Below are 22,823 nucleotides of genomic sequence, written 5' to 3'. Positions count from 1 at the left end.
CTCAGGTCTATTGCGTTTCTGTAGCTGACGTAAAAACCAACAATGTTTATCTAAAATATGAGGCAATAGATCATCATGTAAAGATGGCCGTTTCTCCTCTTTTGCCCGCTGCACTCCCTCCATCACGCTGCAACTAAAACGTAAAAAACGTACCGCTGACTGCGACATGAGAGGTATTAGGGCGGGATGTGGCACACATGGCAGACACACAGACACACACACATGGCAGACACACAGACACACACACGGCAGACACACAGACACACACACATGGCAGACACACAGACACACACACATGGCAGACACACAGACACACACACATGGCAGACACACAGACACACACACATGGCAGACACACAGACACACACACATGGCAGACACACAGACACACACACATGGCAGACACACAGACACACACACATGGCAGACACACAGACACACACACAAACACATGCACAAATGGCAGATGCCGGTTTCTAAATCATGCGTTGCCAAGGCAGATTCTCTCTTCATACCACCATTTTTGCATTCCAAATGGCACCCTATTCCCTATATAGTGCATTACTTTTGACCAATAGGGGGCCATTTGGGAAGCATTCAATGAGTTTGATCTTGGGCCCTACGTAGTTCTGTGACTAATTAACTGCAGTATCAAGAACAGATGTTTACTTCATGCCTGATATGAACACGTACATAGCCGAACAGACTGGCTCTCAGGTATTGGGGAACAGAATGGGAAAGGGAATGCACTTTGGAAGACAAATTAATGAATTTTGGAAGACACATGAAAACGTTGTAACCCATTATTTCCATTGACTGAGATCTAATCTGACTACGTTATATGATCTACATGATCTAATCTGACTACATTATCAGATCTTAATATGATCTAATGTTTATCATGACTGCAACACTCTAAATGTGGTGAGGATCTCTCAGATGGTATCTATGTGTTTCATGTGAGGAGTGATTTTTTTGGGCCCTTTATCTACTACCGCAGAGTCCAATGAACTTGTGGACACCATTTTTATGTCTCTGCGTGCAGTTTGAAGGAAGTTGCTAACTAGCGTTAGCGCAATTGCTAAATAGCGTAAGCACAATGAATTGAAGTCTATGGTAACTGCTAGCCTGCTAGTTCAGTTGAAGTCCAAAGTTTACATACACCTTAACCAAATACATTTAAACTCAGTTTTTCACAATTCCTGACATTTAAATCCAAGTAAAAAATTCCCTGTCATAGGTCAGTTAGGATCACCACTTTATTTTAAGAATGTGAAATGTCAAAATAATACTAGAGAGAATGATTTATTTCAGCTTTTATTTCTTTCATCACATTCCCAGTGGGTCAGAAGTTTACATACACTCAATTAGTATTTGGTAGCATTGCCTTTAAATTGTTTAACTTGGGTCAAACGTTTCGGGTAGCCTTCCACAAGCTTCCCACAATAGGTTGGGTGAATTTTGGCCCATTCCTCCTGACAGAGCTGGTGTAACTGAGTCAGGTTTATAGGCCTCCAAATTGCACACCCCAACCGTCAAGCACGGGGGTGGCAGCATCATGCTGTGGGGGTGCTTTGCTGCAGGAGGGACTGGTGCACTTCACAAAATAGATGGCATCAGGAAGGAAAATGATGTGGATATATTGAAGCAACATCTCAAGACGTCAGTCAGGAAGTTAAAGCTTGGTCGCAAATGGGTCTTCCAAATGGACAAAGACCCCAAGCATACTTCCAAAGTTGTGGCAAAATGGCTTAAGGACAACAAAGTCAAGGTATTGGAGTGGCCATCACAAAGCCCTGACCACAATCCTATAGAACATTTGTGGGCAGAACTGAAAAAGCGGTGTTCTTCGGCTTGCAAGTTCCCCCTTTTTCCTCCAAACATAACGATGGTCATTATGGCCAAACAGTTCTATTTGTTTTTCATCAGACCAGAGGACATTTCTCCAAAAAGTACGATCTTTGTCCCCATGTGCAGTTGCAAACCGTAGTCTGGCTTTTTTATGGCGGTTTTGGAGCAGTGGCTTCTTCCTTGCTGAGTGGCCTTTCAGGTTATGTCGATATAGGACTCGTTTTACTGTGGATATTGATACTTTGTACCTGTTTCCTCCAGCTTCTTCACAAGGTCCTTTGCTGTTGTTCTGGGATTGATTTGCACTTTTCGCACCAAAGTACGTTCATCTCTAGGACACAGAATGCGTTTCCTTCCTGAGCGGGATGATGGCTGCATGGTCCCATGGTGTTTATACTTGCATACTATTGTTTGTACAGATGAACGTGGTACCTTCAGGCATTTGGAAATTGCTCCCAAGGATGAACCAGACTTGTGGAGGTTTAGGCTGATTTCTTTTGATTTTCCCATGATGTCAAGCAAAGAGGCACTGAGTTTGAAGGTAGGCCTTGAATACATCCACAGGTACACCTCCAATTGACTCAAATGATGTCAATTAGCCTACCAGAAGCTTCTAAAGCCATGACATCATTTTCTGGAATTTTCCAAGCTGTTTAAAGGCACAGTCAACTTAGTGTATGTAAACTTCTGACCCACTGGAATTGTGATACTGTAAATTATAAGTGAAATAATTTGTCTGTAAACAATTGTTGGAAAAATTACTTGTGTCATGCACCGACTTGCCAAAACTATAGTTTGTTAACAAGACATTTGTGGAGTGGTTGAAAAAACGAGTTTTAATGACTCCAACCTAAGTGTATGTAAACTTCCGACTTCAACTGTAAATACTATAGACTTCCAGTCATTGCGCTAATGCTAGTTAGCATTGGCTTGCGAAACTACGTCTAACTTCCATCATACTGGATGCAGAGACATAAAAATGGTATCCATGCGTTCATTTGACTCTGGGGAACTAGATAAAGGGCTTCATTGACAAAATCTCGAAGGATCACTTTAATGTAAGGAGTAGACTAATCTGGTCCTAGATATGTGGTTAGGGGCAACCTCTACCTCAAGCTTTTATTGGCCGTCTCTACTGCTAGAACTGAGAGTAGCCTAGTGTCCAGATAGGGAACTAAGCTATCACACTTATGGCACAATTCCATACAGGATTTACACCAACATTTTACCCAAAAGGCTCAGACTTTTCTGTTTCCATCAATGCGTGCCAGCACCTGTGTCTCACTTGGGGCCAAAGCCAGGCCACTGGTACTTTTCAGCTGGCATTTACACAACAAGTGTGGACTTTATTAGTTTCTCACAAAGCAACTGTCTTGATTACGCCGAGATTGTTGATTCTGCTCTTCACAAATCCTCACTCTCAGCCTTAGCTACGGAAACACAATTTCCCTAGTATAGCAAAAGGGTGTATACACTAGTGTAACACTGGTGTTACAGTCCGAAAGCAGAATAATATTCTCTCGGTTTTCACTGCTTTGTGAGACAGCCACACATCTCCTATACTCTAAGCAATGGTGCAACCAGCTTCCCCCTGAAGCTAGGACAGCAGAGTCTCTTGCCCATCTTCCGAAAACATCTGAAACCCTGCCTCTTCAAAGAGTATCTTAAATAATCCCACATCACACCCCCCTCGCCCCCCCGGTAAAAAAACAACAACAAAAAAGCATTTTGTGAACTAACACTCACACTTTTCCCCCTTACTAGCACAGACTTTGCTGATAGCTACTTTATTGAGGAAAGATGTACTTACTATGACAGATATGTGATTGTCCCACAAAACTATCTTAAGATGAATGCACTAACTGGAAGTCACTCTGGATAAGATGTAAATGTAAATCTTATCTGGACTAACAGAAACTGATAGGAGACCATTTGCCAAAGCTGCTTTTTACCCCTTAATTAACAATAATAGAACTGATTTCAACACTGATCCTCTCAATATTCCCACTGTGTCTTTCTGGCGGTGCCCTCAGGGCTACTCTGATCATCTCCCTATCATCAAAGACGATAAGACGAAGAGCCTTGGCAAGACACAGATCGCTTACCCCTCCTAACAGACAGACACACATTGAAGAACTAAAACGTTAGTTTTCCCACATCTTCTGAAATCTCACTTCTTTTGCTTTAATATAAACAGCCATTGATATTTAGCCCTCATATCACAGAGATATGACAGTACTTCATGGGTCACCCAGATGGGGGGTAGAGAGATAGAGATGGGAAAGATGTATTAAAACACTCCACGGCTGCTTCCCAAATGGCACCTTATTCCCTTTATAATGCTCTACTTTTGACCAGGACACATAAGGCTCTGGTCAAAAGTACTGCACTATATAGTCACACCCCCAGATTTCCAATTCTCACAGATGTTCGGAATCTTATTGAAACCCTGTATATCATTTCCATTTCATTATTTCAATGGGGGTGGGTAGCCAATCAGGGCAGGGTCCCAGGTGTGTGTGCCAATGGGGCGTGAGGAAACCGAGTCCATCCGGCTCTGCAGTGGTACTCCATCACCATCATCGTGCTGACACGCTGGGTGCTTTCAGCCAATCAAGGTGCTGGCCTGCTGTGCTGTTCTCGATCAATCACAGCACAGTTCCGCTGTGCCTATTCAGCCAATCACCTTTCTGGCCTGCTGTGTGTTCTGGGTGGCAGCCAGGTGCCAGAATGTGTGTGTGTGTGTGTGTGCGCATGAGTGTGTGTGTATGAGTATGTGTGTGTGCGTACGCGCAAGCATGTGTGTGTGTGCTGGAATGGGATGTTGTGTCAAAGTATATTAGACAACATGCAGAGAGCAGCTCTAATGTCTCTGCTGTTTCTCCTTCAGGACAGAAACAGAACATACACAACCACACACACAGAGGAACAGAACACTGGGCAGACAGGAAGGAAGTAAAACTATAGAAGTCATATCAATCATATCAGCCTGTCAATGGGAGACGTCGGGAGAAGTCTTTCGCAAAGGGTGGAGACCAGAGAACGTGCGTATGTGTGTGTGTGTGTGTGTGTGTGTACTAGCAGTCCATACCTCAGTCTCTTGTAGTACTGTTTGACTTTGTCCAGCGAGGCAGAGTTGATCTGAGCTTGGTATTCCTCTACAGACACACTATCCCTGTAGTAATACCCTTCCATACTCTCCAGAGCTACAGACAGATAGTACAGAGAGAGAGGAGAGAGAGAGAGAGAGAGAGAGAGAGAGAGAGAGAGAGAGAGAGAGAGAGAGAGAGAGAGAGAGAGAGAGAGAGAGGGAGAGGGAGAGAGAGAGAGAGAGCGAGAGAGAGAGAGAGAGAGAGGGGGAGAGGAGAGAGAGCGAGAGAGGAGAGAGAGAGAGAGATGAGAGAGGGGGAGAGGAGAAAGAGAGGAGAAAGAGAGCGAGAGAGAGAGAGAGAGAGAGAGAGAGAGAGAGAGGAGAGAGAGAGGAGAAAGAGAGGAGAGGGGGGGAGGAGACAGAGTGAGAGAGAGAAGAGAGGGGGAGGAGAGAGAGATAGAGGAGAGAGGGGGAGAGGAGACAGAGTGAGAGAGAGAAGAGAGGGGGAGGAGAGAGAGATAGAGGAGAGAGGGGGAGAGGAGACAGAGAGGAGAGAGGGGGAGAGGAGACAGAGTGAGAGAGAGAAGAGAGGGGGAGGAGAGAGAGATAGAGGAGAGAGGGGGAGAGGAGACAGAGTGAGAGAGAGAAGAGAGGGGGAGGAGAGAGAGATAGAGGAGAGAGGGGGAGAGGAGACAGAGAGGAGAGAGGGGGAGAGGAGACAGAGAGGAGAGAGGGGGAGAGGAGAGAGTGAGAGAGAGAAGAGAGGGGGAGGAGAGAGAGATAGAGGAGAGAGGGGGAGAGGAGACAGAGAGAGAGAGTGGAGAGAGAGAGCAAGGAGTGAGGGGTGAGGAGAGAGGGGGAGAGGAGAGAGGGGAAGAGAGAGACGTGTTACTGCAGAGATACAGCACTCTAGTTTTACTGTCACATGCACAGGATCCAGCAGGTGTAAAACAGTACAGTGAAATGCCTAACTTGCGAGCTCCTTCCCAATCATGCACAATAGAGGTAGTAATATAGATAAGAAATAAAACATATGTGAAATGCTAGAGAAGAAGAAAGACAAATAATTACGAGAATGCACTTATATATCAGTTCCCCCCTTCCATGTAATGGTCTTCATCATGATAAAAGGCAAAACTGATCCTAGATCAGCGTTCCTTCACTGAGTGTCATTATGATAATAGCCCTGTTGGCCAAGCTGTGTCTTACCCTGGGTGAATAGGACAGGGTAGATCTTGAATCCTCCTCCGTTCCGGAGGCGCTGGGGTAGCTGGGAGAAGTAGAACGTCTCCAGGTAGAAACAGACCTTCAGGGCCTGGCGGGTCCCCTCCACAGCATACGACATGGGCATGTCTGGGAGAGAGAGACAACAAGGGTATACGGCCATACATAGACTGCGTCACAAATGCAACCCTATTCCCTTTATATGGGCAATAGGTACCATTTGGGGCGTAGTCATAAAGATGGGAACATAACAAGTATGAACAACATGTTATATACAGCAGGGAACACAACAAGCCAAATGGGATTGAATGAAGCTGAGCTGAATGTAATTGAAATGAATTTAATTTACAGTCTTCTAAATGAATTGAGTAGGGACCGGGGTCCTATAGATTTACAGTATGTAGTGCAGTATCGTGTCTCTCCATACATACTTGCAACCAGTGGTTCTCCTTCAAACTGTCGGAAGTAGAAGGTGACTTTCTCCAAGTCAATCAGAGCTACCTGAGTATCCTCCAACATGGCCTGCTCATCAGTCTGTAGAGGGAAACACAATCAATCAGTCAGTCAATCCTCCAACATGGCCTCCCATCAGTCTGTAGAGGGAAACACAATCAATCAGTCAGTCAATCCTCCAACATGGCCTCCCATCAGTCTGTAGAGGGAAACACAATCAATCAGTCAGTCAATCCTCCAACATGGCCTCCCATCAGTCTGTAGAGGGAAACACAATCAATCAGTCAGTCAATCCTCCAACATGGCCGCCCATCAGTCTGTAGAGGGAAACATAACCAATCAGTCAGTCAATCCTCCAACATGGCCTCTCATCAGTCTGTAGAGGGAAACACAATCAATCAGTCAGTCAATCCTCCAACATGGCCTCCCATCAGTCTGTAGAGGGAAACACAATCAATCAGTCAGTCAATCCTCCAACATGGCCTGCCCATCAGTCTGTAGAGGGAAACACAATCAATCAGTCAGTCAATCCTTCATCATGGCTTGCTCATCAGTCTGCACAGAGAAACACACAACAGTGTGTGTAAGATAATGTGTGTTTGAGACAGAGAAACACATAACAGTGTGTCAGTGTGTGAGAGAATGTGTGTCGCTTCCCTTCCCATTCCATTTTCCTCTCAGAAAAACAAGCAGCTTGTTTACCTGTTTGTGTGTGTTAAATATATACAGAAGGGATACGTGCATGGTGTGTGTGTCTGCTTCTTTTTCCAACATCCGTCTCAACATCCTCTCACACAAAGAACTAGCACATCTGCTCCCAGCCAGACACAGAGGAGAGGAACGCTTTGGTTAGTGGCTATCCGCTCCTCTCTCTCCTCTGTCACACTCCTCCTCTCTTGCTCTCCCTCTCTTTTCTATATATTTCCATCTCTCTCTCTCCCTCTTACTTCCCCCTCTCTCTCTCTCCCCCTTCCCTCTCTCTCTCTCGCCTCTCTCTCTCCTTCCCCCCTCTCTCTCTCTCTCTCTCTCTCTCCCTCCCCCCTCTCTCCCTCCCCCCCTCTCTCTCTCCCCTCTCTCTCTCTCTCTCTCTCCCCCCTCTCTCCTCCTCTCTCTCTCCCTCCCCCCCTCTTCCCCCCCTCCCCCTCTCTTTCTACCCCTCCCCCTCTCTAATAAACAGTGTAGCCGTAGCATTATGTATCTATGGGTGAGGATGAAAGTGTTTCTAAAGACACATTAGGGATGCCCTGACTGACTGTCGTGTGAGAACAGAGAGCATGGCCGTCGCTGCCCAGGAACCAACCACTACCTTGAGCTGGTGTGCGTGGGCAGGTTTATCGAGAGCGGTTCGGCATGCACACACACACCACTGCCTTTCATGTTTGCTTGCACCTGCAGGTACAGTGCCTCTGCTTAGAGTTAAGATGTGGAAAGTAGAGAGAGGGGAAGGAGAGAGAGAGAGAGAGAAGTGTTCCTCTTAGCCTACACACACTTCTTAACCTCCACACAGACTCTCATCCAAAACACACTTAACACTGTCACTGACTCCAATCCAATCCTGTCTCAAATTAAATGGAGTTCAACTTCTGAAAAGCAGAAAATTCCAAATGCCTAGGCTCCACTTCTTTCACTTTAAATTACACTTCGGCTATCTCAACCATTCAGTCAGTGTATAAATAATGATTATAAAATATCACTGGGAAACATAATTGCTTTCTGAATGATATTATCCCTTTCAGGCCAGGGGGCAAAACTCTTCATCCTCCTCTGTTTTCTAAGTGGGTGAAGTTACACTTTGAAATGAAAATTCTCTCTCTCTCTCTCTAACACAATGACAAACTGTAGTGCTCTAGTGCTCTTAAACAAAGTGCACTTATCAAGAATTGACTAAAACTACGAGTTCTGCAACTATCCTAATGTAGGTGTACGTGTGTTGGGAGTGACAGAGGTCAAATCTGCTCTATTATCGGTTATCCTGTACTGGACTGTACCAACACAGCAGTGCTAAACAGGACTACAGAGCTACATATTGTGGGGTTGCAGAACCAAGGAGGTGCAGTATTGGGTGTAGGACACTAGGAGGGCCAAGCCAACTCCCCTCATTAAACAAGAGGACAAAGCTCCTCTGAGGACAGTCGCAGTACAATGACATGGCTGTTCACAACCACAATCAACCTAACGTCACTGTCTCACCCCTCTTCTGTCTCACCCCTCTTCTGGCGGACCAGTACACACGCAGGAACGCACGTACACACTCGTACTCGCGCATGCACACACACACACACACACACACACACACACACACACACACACACACACACACATACACAATCAACCCAACTCCACTGCGGGCGGTCACATACACACAGGAGCACTAGGTTTGTTTGTGTCTTTGTTTTGGAGCTGATTTGGTGTGGAGATGAGATGAAGTGAGGCCACCAAGCATCTCCTCTGGTACAGAAATAACAGGGCTCTAGTGGCTGGCTTACAATATACTCTGCAGTATTCTAATCTAGTTTTGAATCAGGTGCCGAACAGAGTATTTTAAATGATGTGGAATATTTGGGGGCAACATCTTAGCCTTTTTTGTGTTGCAAAACAATCATATTTAGCCTCAATATACAATGAGTGTGTCCAGGGATGGTTGGTAGCTGCCTGCCTGCCTGTCTGCCAGTCACTCACCAGGTTGGGAGAGAGGAGGGACTGGAAGTGGAGAAGTAGCCCAGCGGAGGCTATCTGTTCCAGCCACCGTCGGCTTGCCTCCTGGGCCTCCTGAGGATCCTGGGGGTCCGGGGCCTCTGGATCTGCCTCCCTGCCCGATCCCTGGGTCTGGAGGGGGGGGAAGGAGGGATGGTTAAAAGGTTAAGCTAGCTGTAGGGTTGCAAAATTCCAGTAACTTTCCCCAAATTCCCGGCGGATTCCGGACTTCCTGCTCATTGCCTCCTGATTCTGGGAATCTTCCAACTAGAATTTCTGGAAAATCTGGGAATTTTGGGAAAGTTACAGCAATTTTGAAACGCACACACACAGGCACACATGCACACACTCTGTTACCTGGTTGAGAACAGCCAGTAGGTGTTGGGAGAAGGCACACACAGCTGCTACCAGAGACTGACAGAACACCATATCTCTCCTCAACTGGATCTCTGAGTCTAGAGAGAGGGAAGGAGGGATGGAGGGGGAGGGAGGGAGGGAGAGGAGAGGGAGGGAGAGAGAGGAAGAGACAGAGATAGGGGAGGTGTGTGAGAGAAAATTAACTTGTTATCGATGCTGAACACAAATTACATTAACTCCTTGGGTCGGTCAAAACTTTTTCAAAGTTCAATGTTCAATTGTGATCAACGTTCAAGTCAGTTGGGCATTAAACATGAATCTGAAATACATGGAGTCAAAAGACAGGTGGGTCTCGAGCTGAAGATAATTGCCTGGCGCCATAATATCCTGAAAAATAGCCTGCAAGGAGAAGTTAAGCAATCCACTCATTTTAAAATGGGTTCAGAAATCTCCAATAGAATTCATAATGTGCTTCCTACACTCCACATTATTTTCTGTTCACTCCATAACCTTGAGAAATAGGGAGATATTCTGTGTTCTTAAGGGTGCTGTAATGGGATCATGAGGGACTTTGTCAAGACCCCAAAAAAATCCTGTAGGAATTTTAGGAGGACTTAGCTAGTGTCATAATTACTGTGTAGAGAGAGAGCTATGTGGATGTTCTGTAGTTTAGTCCCTATAATTCACTTTCACTCTTCTGTTTCATTGTAGATGTGTGTATTGAGGATACTGTGGTGTGTGTGTGTGTGTGTGTGTGTGTGTGTGTGTGTGTGTGTGTCTATCCCTATAAACTGTACATTGTTTTTACATCCAAGGCATTTAAGAGGAGAGGAAAACCAACCTGTGTACTGCAGTAGGACCAAGAGCAGTCGTGTCTTCACCTCTGAAATAGTGAAGGACAAACCAAGGTTAGACTCCCATGGAGACTTCCTGATACTTTGGTTCTTCTGACCCATAAAACCTGATAGGATGGCTCCCACCAACCACCCCATTATTTCTAGATAGTAGAGACTTAACATCATAACTGAACCACAAAGATAACATGAATCTGTGTGTGTTTATAGTCATATCAAAGCCCCAGTGGTATTAATGGAACAGTAAAAACCTTGGCACCATGAGAGGTGAGAAAATCACCATGAGAGGTTAGGCTATTGTAAACAAGCCAAGCTGTAGTATGCTATTACACTGCTTATTTCTACTCTCCTCTCACACACACAAAGTCACACAAAGTCACACACACACACACACACACACACTAAGTCACACACAAAGTCATCTGATCAGGGATTAAGGCACAAACATGCGCACTTAATTCACACAAAACACACACACTCCAACATAAATAAATAGTGTCAGGATGTTGGATTAATATACAGTGCCTTCAGAAAGTATTCACACCCCTTGACATTTTCCATATTTTGTTGTGTTACAGCCTGACAAAATTTTTTATAATTGGTCACTGGCCTACACACAATACCACATCATGTCAAAGTCAAATTATTATTACATTTTTTTAAACAAATTAATTAAAAATGAAAAGCTGAAATGTCTTGAGTCAATAAGTATTCAACCCCTTTGTTACGGCAAGCCTAGTTAAGTTAAAATGTACTTAACAAGTTACATAAATTGCATGGACTCCCTCTGTGTGCAATAATTGTGTTTAACATGATTTCACCATGAGGCCAATGATGACTTTAATGGCTGTGATAGAAAACTAAGGATGGATCACAACATTGTAGTTCCTCCACAATACTAACCTAATTGACAGAGTGAAAAAAAGGAAGCATGTACAGAATAAGAATATTCAAAAACATGCATCCTGTTTGCAACAAGGCACTAAAGTAATGTGGCAAAGCAATTCACTTTTTGTCCTGAATACAAATTCTTATGTTTGGGGCAAATCCATATGTTCAAGCATAGTGGTGGCTGCATCATGTTATGGATATGCTTGTAATCGTTAAGGACTGGGGAGTTTTTCAGGATAAAAAATAAACGGAATGGAGCTAAGCACAGGCAAAATCCTAGAGGAAAACCTGGTTCAGTCTGCTTTCCACCAGACACTGGGAGATGAATTCAACTTTCAGCAGGACAATAACCTAAAACACAAGGAAAAATCTACACTGGAGTTGCTTACCAAGAAGACAGTAAATGTTCCTGAGTGGCCGAGTTACAGTTTTGACTTAAATCTGCTTGAAAATCTATGGCAAGACTTGAAAATGGTTGTCTATCAATGATCACTTGGGCTCCCGAGTGGCGCAGTGGTCTAAGGCACTGCATCTCAGTGCTTGAGGCGTCACTAGACTCCCTGGTTCGATTCCAGGCTGTATCACAACCGGCCGTGATTGGGAGTCCCATAGGGCGGCGCACAATTGGCCCAGCGTCATCCGGGTTTGGCCGGTGTAGGCCGTCATTGTAAATAAGAATTTGTTCTTAACTGACTTGCCTAGTTAAATAAAGAAAAAATAAAAAATAAACAACCAATTTGACAGCGCTTGAAGAATTTTGAAAAGAATAATGGGCAAATATTGTACAATCCAGGTGGGGAAAGCTCTTACAGACTTACCCAGAAAGACTCACAACTATAATCACTGCCAAAAGTGATTCTAACATGTATTGACTCAGGGGTGTGAATACTTATGTAAATGAATATTTCTGTGTTTCATTTTCAATAAATGTGCAAACATTTCTAAAAACATGTTTTCACTTTGTCATTATGGGTTATTGTTTGTAGATGGGTGAGAAATACAAAATATTGATTATATTTTGAATTCAGGCTGTAACAACAAAATGTGGAATAAGTCAAGGGGTATGCATACTTACTGACACTGCATTTGGGGTGCTAAGGACTAACCAGGGAAAGGCTTCTGCTCTATAACTCCGTTTTAGTGGTTTCATCTCAAACTGTTATGACCTTTATATTTATGCAACTGTTCTGTGTGTAGGCCAGAGTTGCTTTGGTTTCAGGCCAGACAGAACTACCTCCAGTTTTGTGTGTAGTAAATCAAGTGTGTAGTGCTTTTGTTGTCCAAGATGTGGTGTTCTGAGTTTTGATGTAGCTGGTGCGGTGTACTGAGTTTTGTTGCCCAAAGTATGGTGTTCTGAGTTTGTTGTATCTGGTGTGGTGTTCCGAGTTTTGTTGTATCTGGTGTGGTATTCCGAGTTTTGTTGTATCTTGTGTGGTGTTCTGAGTTTTGTTGTATCTGGTGTGGTGTTCTGAGTTTTGTTGTATCTGGTGTGGTGTTCTGAGTTTTGTTGTATCTGGTGTGGTGTTCTGAGTTTTGTTGTATCTGGTGTGGTGTTCTGAGTTTTGTTGTATCTGGTGTGGTGTTCTGAGTTTTGTTGTATCTGGTGTGGTGTTCTGAGTTTTGTTGTATCTGGTGTGGTGTTCTGAGTTTTGTTGTATCTGGTGTGGTGTTCTGAGTTTTGTTGTATCTGGTGTGGTGTTCTGAGTTTTGTTGTATCTGGTGTGGTGTTCTGAGTTTTGTTGTATCTGGTGTGTGTGCACCATATTCAGCACTAACCTTCCAACTTGGCTAATGTATGGATGAAGGCCTTTGTGTCCAATGTTCTGTGTGTACTGTATGGTACACTGCTTCGAGTTTGTACCTGTCACGGTTTCGGCCGAGACTGCTCCTCCTCCTGGTTCGGGCAGGCTTCGGCGTTCGCCGTCCCCGGAGTACTAGCTGCCACCGTTTAATGTTTCGTGGTGTGATTGCTTTGGTCTGTCTTGTACACCTGTGTCTGTTTGTGTTCTGATTACGTGTCCTATAAGTTCCCGGTTTTGTATTGGTTAGATTGTGTGTTGTTGTCTGCCTGTATTTCGGAGCTGCGTGTTGACGCTCTGTTTGTTTGTTTAGTGTTTACGCATGGTTTACGTATTCACTCGCCTCTGTTTGTTTCGAGGCCGTGTATTGTATTTTTGCACTTTTGACTAGTAAAGTCTGTTGGACGAAGCCTCTGTGTCCTGCGCCTGACTCCTCCACCACATCCACATCGGTTCATCTGACAGAACAACACACCAACCATGGAGTCAGCAGGAGCAGCTGCGACACCCAAGTCGCTGGAGGAACGGATCAGCTATCAGGACACCATGATCCGGCAACTTGGGTCCGCCATGGACGAGGTGTCCAACACTCTGCGCCGGTTGGTTACTGGGGAGGTGCCCACGTCTTCTTACACCATCCCATCACCAACGGCCAGTCCTCCTCTCTCAGCACCGGAACCCAGGGGCATTCGGCTCTCGCTCCCGAGGGCATATGACGGTTCTGCAGCCGGGTGTCAGGGGTTCCTCCTGCAGGTGGAACTTTACCTGGCTACCCTACACCCAGCGCCCTCGGGATACGAGAGCGTCTCCGCCCTCATCTCCTGTCTATCCGGCAAGGCGTTGGAGTGGGCCAACGCCGAATGGAGGGGAATAGACGCCGCTACCATCACCTACGCGGAGTTCTCCCGCCGCTTCAGGGCTGTCTTCGATCACCCACCTGAGGGAAAGGCGGCGGGGGAGCGTCTGTTCCACCTCCGACAGGGGAAGAGGAGCGCACAGGAGTTCGCCCTGGAGTTCCGGACTCTAGCGGCGGATGCGGGGTGGAATGAGAGGGCCCTCATCGACCATTACCGGTGTAGCCTACGAGAGGACGTTCGTCGTGAGCTGGCCTGCAGGGACACCAACCTATCCTTCGACCAGTTGGTGGACATCTCCATCCGTCTCGACACCCTGCTGGCTACCCGCGGACGTCCCGAGTGGGGGTCGTCCATTCCACCCTCCAGCACCTCCGAGCCGATTCCCATGGAGCTCGGGGGTGCTGGCGCTAGAGAGAGGAGGAGAGAGAACCCGAGGGGGGCCATCCCCTGCACCAACTGTGGCCGTGGAGGACACACCGCGGCCAGGTGCTGGGGAGGGTCTCCTGGGAGAGGGGACAACAGGTCACGCACTGGGGAGTCATTTCAGGTGAGTAGGCGCCCCACTTACCCAGAGCTCTCTGTTGGTCACATGAGTATTCCTGTGAGATTTCCACAGGTGGCACCTCATTCCCAGCATAAGGCGCTAGTAGATTCAGGCGCAGCTGGGAATTTTATTGATCGGACATTTTGTTATAGGTTAGGAATTCCCCTTCGGCCGGTAGAAGCCCCCTTTCCTGTCCACGCCCTAGACAGCCGGCCGTTGGGGTCGGGGCTGATCAGAGAAGTCACAGCACCACTTAAGATGACGACGCAGGGGGGTCATGAGGAGATCATTCAGTTTTATCTGATTGACTCTCCTGCGTACCCCGTGGTGCTGGGGCTTCCCTGGTTAAGCGCCCATGATCCTACCATTGCGTGGCAACAGAGGGCTCTTATGGAGTGGTCTGCCCAGTGTGTAGGGAAATGTCTAGGTGTTTCCTTAGGGGCGACCTCGGTAGAGAGTCCGAACCAAGTGCCCGCAATGCGCATTCCCCCTGAGTATGAGGACTTAGCACTTGTGTTCAGCAAAACGAGGGCAGCACGGCTACCACCTCATAGACAGGGGGACTGTGCGATAAATCTCCAAACAGGAGCGGCACTTCCGCGGAGCCGTGTGTATCCCCTGTCTCAAGAGGAGACTGCGGCTATGGAGACTTACATAGCCGAGTCCTTGGCACAGGGATACATACGGTCCTCCACTTCCCCGGTTTCCTCAAGTTTCTTCTTTGTGAAGAAGAAGGACGGGGGTTTGCGCCCGTGTATTGATTACCGTAGTCTCAATCAGATCACGGTTAAGTACAGTTACCCTCTTCCACTGATTGCGACTATGACAGAATCATTACGCGGAGCGCAGTTCTTCACAAAGTTGGGTCTCAGGAGCGCGTACAATCTGGTGCGCATTAGGGAGGGGGATGAATGGAAAACGGCATTTAGCACCACCTCGGGTCATTACGAGTATCTCGTCATGCCATACGGGTTAATGAATGCTCCTTCAGTCTTCCAATCCTTTGTTGACGAGATTTTCCGGGACATGCATGGGCAGGGTGTGGTAGTGTACATCGACGACATCCTAGTGTACTCTTCTACACGAGCTGAGCATGTAGCCCTGGTGCGCCGAGTGTTGAGAAGACTGTTGGAGCATGACTTGTATGTCAAGGCAGAGAAATGCCTGTTCTTCCAGGAGTCCGTCTCCTTTTTGGGTTATCGGTTGTCCGCGTCTGGTGTGGAGATAGAGGTAGACCGTGTGTCGGCCGTGCGTAATTGGCAAACTCCAACCACTGTAAAAGAGGTGCAGCAGTTCTTGGGTTTTGCTAATTACTACCCGAGGTTTATCCGGGGCTTTGGACAGGTTGCAGCTCCCATTACGTCCCTGCTAAAGGGGGGTCCGGTTCGTTTGCAGTGGTCAGCTGAGGCGGACAGGGCATTTGTCAAACTGAAGAACCTGTTCACCTCGGCCCCGGTGCTGGCGCATCCGGATCCCTCTTTACCATTCCAAGTAGAGGTAGACGCGTCCGAGACCGGTATTGGGGCAGTCCTGTCACAACGGTCCGGCACGCCACCTAAGCTCCGCCCCTGTGCGTTCTACTCCAAGAAGCTCAGCTCGGCGGAGCGCAATTATGACGTTGGGGACAGGGAGCTGTTAGCTGTAGTCCAGGCCCTAAAGGTGTGGAGGCATTGGCTTGAGGGGGCTCAACACCCTTTCCTCATTCTGACTGATCACCGTAACCTGGAGTACATCCGGGCAGCTAGGAGATTGAACCCTCGTCAGGCTAGGTGGAACATGTTCCTGACCCGGTTTGTTTTTAAGATCACATACATCCCAGGGTCCCAGAACGGTAAGGCAGACGCCCTGTCCCGGCGGTATGACACAGAGGAGAGGGCCATTGAGCCTACTTCCATACTGCCGGAGTCTTGTCTGGTGGCTCCGGTGGTATGGGAGGTCGATGCGGAAATCGAGCGGGCACTGCGTACCCGACCCTACTCCCCCCGAGTGTCCTGTGGGGCGGACGTACGTTCCGCTCGAGGTTCGTGATCGTCTTATTTATTGGGCTCATACATCACCCTCCTCTGGACATCCAGGTATTGGCCGGACAGTGCACTGCCTTAGCGTGAAATACTGGTGGCCAACGTTAGCTAAGGATGTGAGGGTTTATGTCTCCTCCTGCTCGGTGTGCGCCCAGTGTAAGGCGCCTAGACATTTGCCCAGGGGTAAGTTACATCCCCTGCCCGTTCCACAACGACCATGGTCCCACCTCTCGGTGGATTTTGTAACCGACCTACCCCCTTCCCAGGTGAATACCACCATTTTGGTCGTTGTGGATCGGTTCTCCAAGGCCTGTCGTCTCCTCCCAATGCCGGGTCTCCCTACTGCCCTACAGACCGCCGAGGCCCTATTTACCCACGTGTTCCGGCACTATGGGGTCCCCGAGGATATTGTGTCTGACCGAGGTCCCCAGTTCACCTCCAGAGTCTGGGGGGCGTTCATGGAACGCTTGGGGGTCTCGGTGAGCCTTACCTCGGGGTACCACCCAGAGAGCAATGGGCAGGTTGAACGAGTCAACCAGGATGTGGGTAGGTTTCTGAGGTCCTATTGCCGGGACCGGCCGGAGGAGTGGTCTAGGTATATCCCCTGGGCAGAGATGGCCCAGAACTCTCTCCGCCACTCCTCCACCAATTTAACACCTTTCCAGTGTGTTTTAGGGTATCAGCCGGTCCTGGCACCGTGGCACGAGAGCCAGATCGAGGCCCCTGCGGTGGACGAGTGGATTCGGCGCTCGGAGGAGACGTGGGACGCTGCCCATGTCCATCTGCAGCGGGCCATCCGTCAACAAAAGGCGAGCGCCGATCGCCACCGCAGTGAGGGACCGGTGTACGCACCGGGAGATCGAGTCTGGCTCTCGACTCGAAACCTGCCCCTCCGCCTGCCCTGCCGGAAGCTGGGTCGGCGGTTTGTGGGGCCCTTTAAAGTCCTGAGAAGATTGAACGAGGTGTGTTACAGGTTACAACTGCCTATTGAGTACAAGAATATTAACCCCTCGTTCCATGTGTCTCTTCTCAGGCCGGTGGTAGCTGGCCCACTCCAAGAAGATGAGATAGGAGAGACCCCTCCGCCCCCTTTGGACATCGAGGGGGCCCCGGCGTACAGGGTCCGGACCATCTTGGACTCGAGGCGCCGGATGAGTGGTCTCCAGTATCTCGTGGAGTGGGAGGGGTACGGTCCGGAGGAACGGTGCTGGGTGCCTAGGAGGGACATCCTAGATCCATCCCTCCTGACTGAGTTCCACCGTGGGCATCCCACGCGCCCGGGTCCGCGTCCTCCTGGCCATCCCCGAGGCCGGGGTCGGCGCACGTCAAGGGGGGGGTACTGTCACGGTTTCGGCCGAGACTGCTCCTCCTCCTGGTTCGGGCAGGCTTCGGCGTTCGCCGTCCCCGGAGTACTAGCTGCCACCGTTTAATGTTTCGTGGTGTGATTGCTTTGGTCTGTCTTGTACACCTGTGTCTGTTTGTGTTCTGATTACGTGTCCTATAAGTTCCCGGTTTTGTATTGGTTAGATTGTGTGTTGTTGTCTGCCTGTATTTCGGAGCTGCGTGTTGACGCTCTGTTTGTTTGTTTAGTGTTTACGCATGGTTTACGTATTCACTCGCCTCTGTTTGTTTCGAGGCCGTGTATTGTATTTTTGCACTTTTGACTAGTAAAGTCTGTTGGACGAAGCCTCTGTGTCCTGCGCCTGACTCCTCCACCACATCCACATCGGTTCATCTGACAGTACCTCTGTGGACTTTTACTGCAGATGGAGACATACTCATTACAGAGGCTTTTTCAAGGTCTCAGAGTGTGCATCTTACCTTCTACGAACTTGGCGATGGTGTGTGTGAGGGCCTGTACACTGCTGGGGAGGTTCCATGGGTCCTGCTTGATGTGGACACGGAGCTTCTTGGTACAGTTAACCCTAGGATCCATCTCCTGCTGGAACTCTGACAGACACAACACACCAACATGTTATAATCAGAGAACGGAAGGGTACTCAAACACGCTTCAGCCCAGCTTGATCAAATAGGGAATCAGGTTCTTGACTGAGGGACTTGATAATCCAAAAAACATTCCTTACCCCAGGACACTTCCAACAGGTGACTATCCAGGCAAATAAAATAAAAACAAAAGGAGCACTTGGTGTCTGCATAGATTTGAGCTTATTTCCAGGACAAACCGACAGGCTTATGTTTCAGCGTAGGACACCTTTATTCAGAGCCTAGTTGAAGTGTCCTTAAGTAAGGAATTCTTATTTGTATCATGTTCTGGTTATAATGCAGATCCCCTGGACATAGAGGATGAGTAGCCAAACAGATAAATCCGTATCCCGCATCATTTAGAAGAAAGAAGTGAGGGATCAAGGAATGATAGGAGAGGAGAGATTTTTTAAGACATGTTACTTTACTGTCCAAAATCATAGTCTGTTGCCTTGAGGGCATGGGTTTGCTGCCACTAAACTGAAATACTTTCTTGTGATCCACCTACTAAACAAAAAACATATTCTTAACCAGCCTTAGGCCACCACGCAGAAGTAACTAGTCAACTCATTATTTGGGATACACTGCCCACGTCCCCATTTTATCCCTCATGTGACTCTAAGCTAGGTGGCCAGACACAACATGAGAGGCTTTATAGTCCTTCAAAGCCAGGGAGACACAGGGAGACAAGAGGAATGGAGAATGAGTAGCCAAACACATCCTGCATTATTCATCAGAAAGAAGAGAGGGGTGAAGGGAGGAGAGGAAAGAGTTTCAGACAGATCTCATCATTTTACTCTTCAAACGTCCTAGCCGTGCTTCACACACAGACAGTCTTTATTAGGATAGTGAGAGAGAGAGAGAGAGAGAGAGACATTGCTTTGGCAATGTAAACATATTTTTCCCATGCCAATAAATCCCCTTAAATTGAGGTGAAATTGAATTGAGAGGGGGGGGGCAGCAGATCAATCTAGGGTGTAAACACTGAGACACACACACACACACACACACACAGAGAGGGGTTAGATATAGTGTTTATTTTGGAGAGAGACGGGAGGTTGAATCTGTGATAACAGGATGGTGGTGAACTAGAGGCTTGTAGGGCATTTAGGGATTTGGTCTCCCTTGTGTGTGTAGTGTGTGGGGCTGTGAGTGTGTTTGGTGTGTGCGTTTGTGTTTCTTTTCTCTAGGAAGGAGGAATGCTCTGCCATTTACTGTGTTATCAACACACACTACGCCGGCGATACGCTTCATCGGATCAACATAACACACACACACAGACACACACGCACGCACACACACTCCTCCTAGATCAAATGCATCTGTGCTCACATGGTGCGAGGGACACAGATCAGAGGAGAGAGATGTAACGTGAAATGTGCAAAGTGTTTGGAGGGTTCTGATATCTAAACACACATAGGGGACCTAACCACCCCCCCCCCCCCCCCACACACACACACACCAAGTCTAATAAAATATCCTCAAAGACACACAAAGACAACCAACTTTTTAGGAGAGAGTGGTAGAGGGGTATAACCTACAGATCAGGGCCAGATGTATCCAATGTCTCAGAGAAGGAGTGCTGATTTAGGATCAGTCTTGCCTTTTAGATAACAATGAATAACATTATATGGATGGGGGGACTGATCCTAGATCAGCACTCCTACTCTGAAACGCTTGATACATATAGCCCCAGGCCACCACACAGGTTGGGGCTATGCCAGACTGATTCAATTCAGTTTATTATTCACTACAGTCATTATTTGTGTCCCAAATGGCACCCTATTCCCTTTACAAATGCACTACCTCTGACAACATTTCTAGTCAAAAGTAGTGCACTACACAGGGAATAGCCTGCCATTTGGGACGTAGCCTTTGAAACCCACAAAACCTAACCTTTAGAAACCTTGGCCATGACATTTATACAGAAACAATAGATTTTCCTCCTTTTCATGAAAACAACTGTACACCATCTAATCTCTAGAATGTCCCGACTCAGCAATGGAGATTCATGATTCATAGCCAGAATATGAAAACTATAGTGGTTTATAGTGTCACTCCAGGAAACTGATAGGGTTAAATATAGCAACTTTTGTTCCAGCTACATTTCCTGTCCAGATTCAATTTTTATCTGAGAGTAAAGTTCTTCGGCCAGAACAGAAAACCTTCCTACACAATGAGATAAAACAAAAGAATTGACAGAAGCTGTTTAATGTTTCAGGCCAAGAAAAGTTATGCGTCACAAATGGCACCCTATTCCCTATATAGGGCCCTGGCCAGAAGTAGTTCATTATATAGGGAATAGGGTACCATTTGGGACCCACACAAGGTAAAGTCAAAACAAGCAGAAACTGAGCCCCAAAAATTTTACTTAACAGTATATTGTTATGATGTGATCTGACAACTGTGGCTATTATATAGGTACAGTAGGTCTGTATGGTGTCATCTTCACTGTTGGGTGATAAGCAGTACTCTACTAGAGCTGGGGCGGAATTGCAGTAAGCAGCAGGCCAGTGGCACGGTTTCCAGATATAAGGTGTTGCATAGAGAGAAGGGCAGGGTACAGAGGGATAGGAGAGGAACAGAGAGAAGGGCAGGGTACAGAGGGTTAGGAGAGGTACAGAGAGAAGGGCAGGGTACAGAGGGTTAGGAGAGGAACAGAGAGAAGGGCAGGGTACAGGGGGTTAGGAGAGGAACAGAGAGAAGGGAAGGGTACAGACGGATAGAAGAGGTACAGAGAGAAGGGCAGGGTACAGAGGGATAGAAGAGGTACAGAGAGAAGGGCAGGGTACAGAGGGATAGGAGAGGAACAGAGAGAAGGGCAGGGTACAGAGGGTTAGGAGAGGAACAGAGAGAAGGGAAGGATGGAGGGAGGGAGAGAGCGAAAGAGGAGGGCACAGAGGGATTGTTATAGGAGAGATGAACAGAGGGATGGAGGGAGGGATGGAGGGTGGAGGGCATGCATGCAAGCCTGCGCACACACACACACACACACACACACACACACACACACACACATACACACACAGGAAGCAGCAGCCCTGCGAGGGAGGCTGCAGTGTTTTCTGAGCAGGTCCTGTTTCCTCTCAAACTCTTTCTTTCTTTAGAGAGAAGGAGCAATGGAGGGAGGGATGGAGGGATGGATGGATTCTGGGTCTGGAGTCTCTCCAATGTTATCTTACTTCTCCAAGGTCCACTGTGCACCCGAGCAAGCCCTAATAAACACAGCTACACCCCAGCTAAAAACACTACAAAAACACTGCAAAACCGTACAAAAACAGCCCTTACAGGAAAAGGGAGGAGAAAAAAATCAATATACCACCATGCCAGAGAAAGGGATGCATGTGGAGAGGGAGGGGATGGAGGGAGGAGAAGAAAGGATGGAGTTTTTCCTCCCATTGAAAGGCAAACTTCCCCAGTGAGTTATTTTTTTTTCTGGATTTCTTCCGTCGACCAAACCCATCTTGTTACAGTAGGCTAGGGTCTGGCCTATTTGGTTCTGAAAACTGTTGTGCATCCAAATCTCACAGATTCATAGGCTAAGTAGTGACAGTATGACCCGGCTGTATGTAAGAGACAACCCTCCGTCTTTACCGTGCAGTCCTCGTCAAAAGTAGTGCACTACAAAGTTAACAGGGTGCACACTGAAAGACAAACCCTCCGTCTTTACCTTGTAGTCCTCGTCCAGGCGTGAAACACTTGGTCTGTTCAAAGGCCTTGGCCACCACCGCTCCCTTCAGCAGACTGGTGATGGACTCCACCTGAAGAGAAACAGAGAGAAAGACAAAGAGAGAGAGAGAGAGAGAGAGAGAGAGAGAGAGAGAGAGAGAGAGAGAGAGAGAGAGAGAGAGAGAGAGAGAGAGAGAGAGAGAGAGAGAGAGAGAGAGAGAGAGAGAGAGAGAGAGAGCGAGAGAGACAGAGACAGAGACAGAGACAGACAGAGAGTGAAATATACACTACATATGAGACCCAATAGATGATATTTGTTCTGTTAGCAGGGTGTTAGGGGTGTTTGCTTGTGTATGAGTAATGGCGCTTTTCCAGTTCTTTCTTCATGATTTGATGGCAGTTAAATTCATGGAATTTCATTTTAATTAATGTCAAACTTAGAAATGTTGCGTTCCCTGAATGGCGTGCCAGAACTGTCGAGAATGTATGGCATTATTGGGGTGTGTCCAGTCGGTCTGAGGTTTGCTTGTTTAGT

General features: G+C 47.3%; 1 protein-coding gene across 1 annotated transcript in view; it reads right to left on the bottom strand.

The window, feature by feature from the left end:
- prex2 (phosphatidylinositol-3,4,5-trisphosphate-dependent Rac exchange factor 2) overlaps positions 1-22,823 on the bottom strand; it is a 215,923-nt gene that overhangs the window by 48,980 nt on the left and 144,120 nt on the right. The window contains exons 29-36 of the mRNA XM_084186138.1: positions 22,290-22,380; positions 18,458-18,586; positions 10,512-10,553; positions 9,671-9,768; positions 9,299-9,445; positions 6,598-6,700; positions 6,152-6,295; positions 4,943-5,057 (exon numbers count right to left, since the gene is read on the bottom strand). Coding sequence (XP_084042264.1) covers positions 4,943-5,057; positions 6,152-6,295; positions 6,598-6,700; positions 9,299-9,445; positions 9,671-9,768; positions 10,512-10,553; positions 18,458-18,586; positions 22,290-22,380 — 869 coding nt within the window. The remainder of the gene's footprint in view (positions 1-4,942; positions 5,058-6,151; positions 6,296-6,597; positions 6,701-9,298; positions 9,446-9,670; positions 9,769-10,511; positions 10,554-18,457; positions 18,587-22,289; positions 22,381-22,823) is intronic.

Source organism: Coregonus lavaretus (genome assembly GCF_964263955.1).
Source record: "Coregonus lavaretus genome assembly, chromosome: 2".
NCBI lineage: Eukaryota > Metazoa > Chordata > Actinopteri > Salmoniformes > Salmonidae > Coregonus > Coregonus lavaretus.
This window is presented reverse-complemented; position numbering and strand designations above follow the sequence as displayed.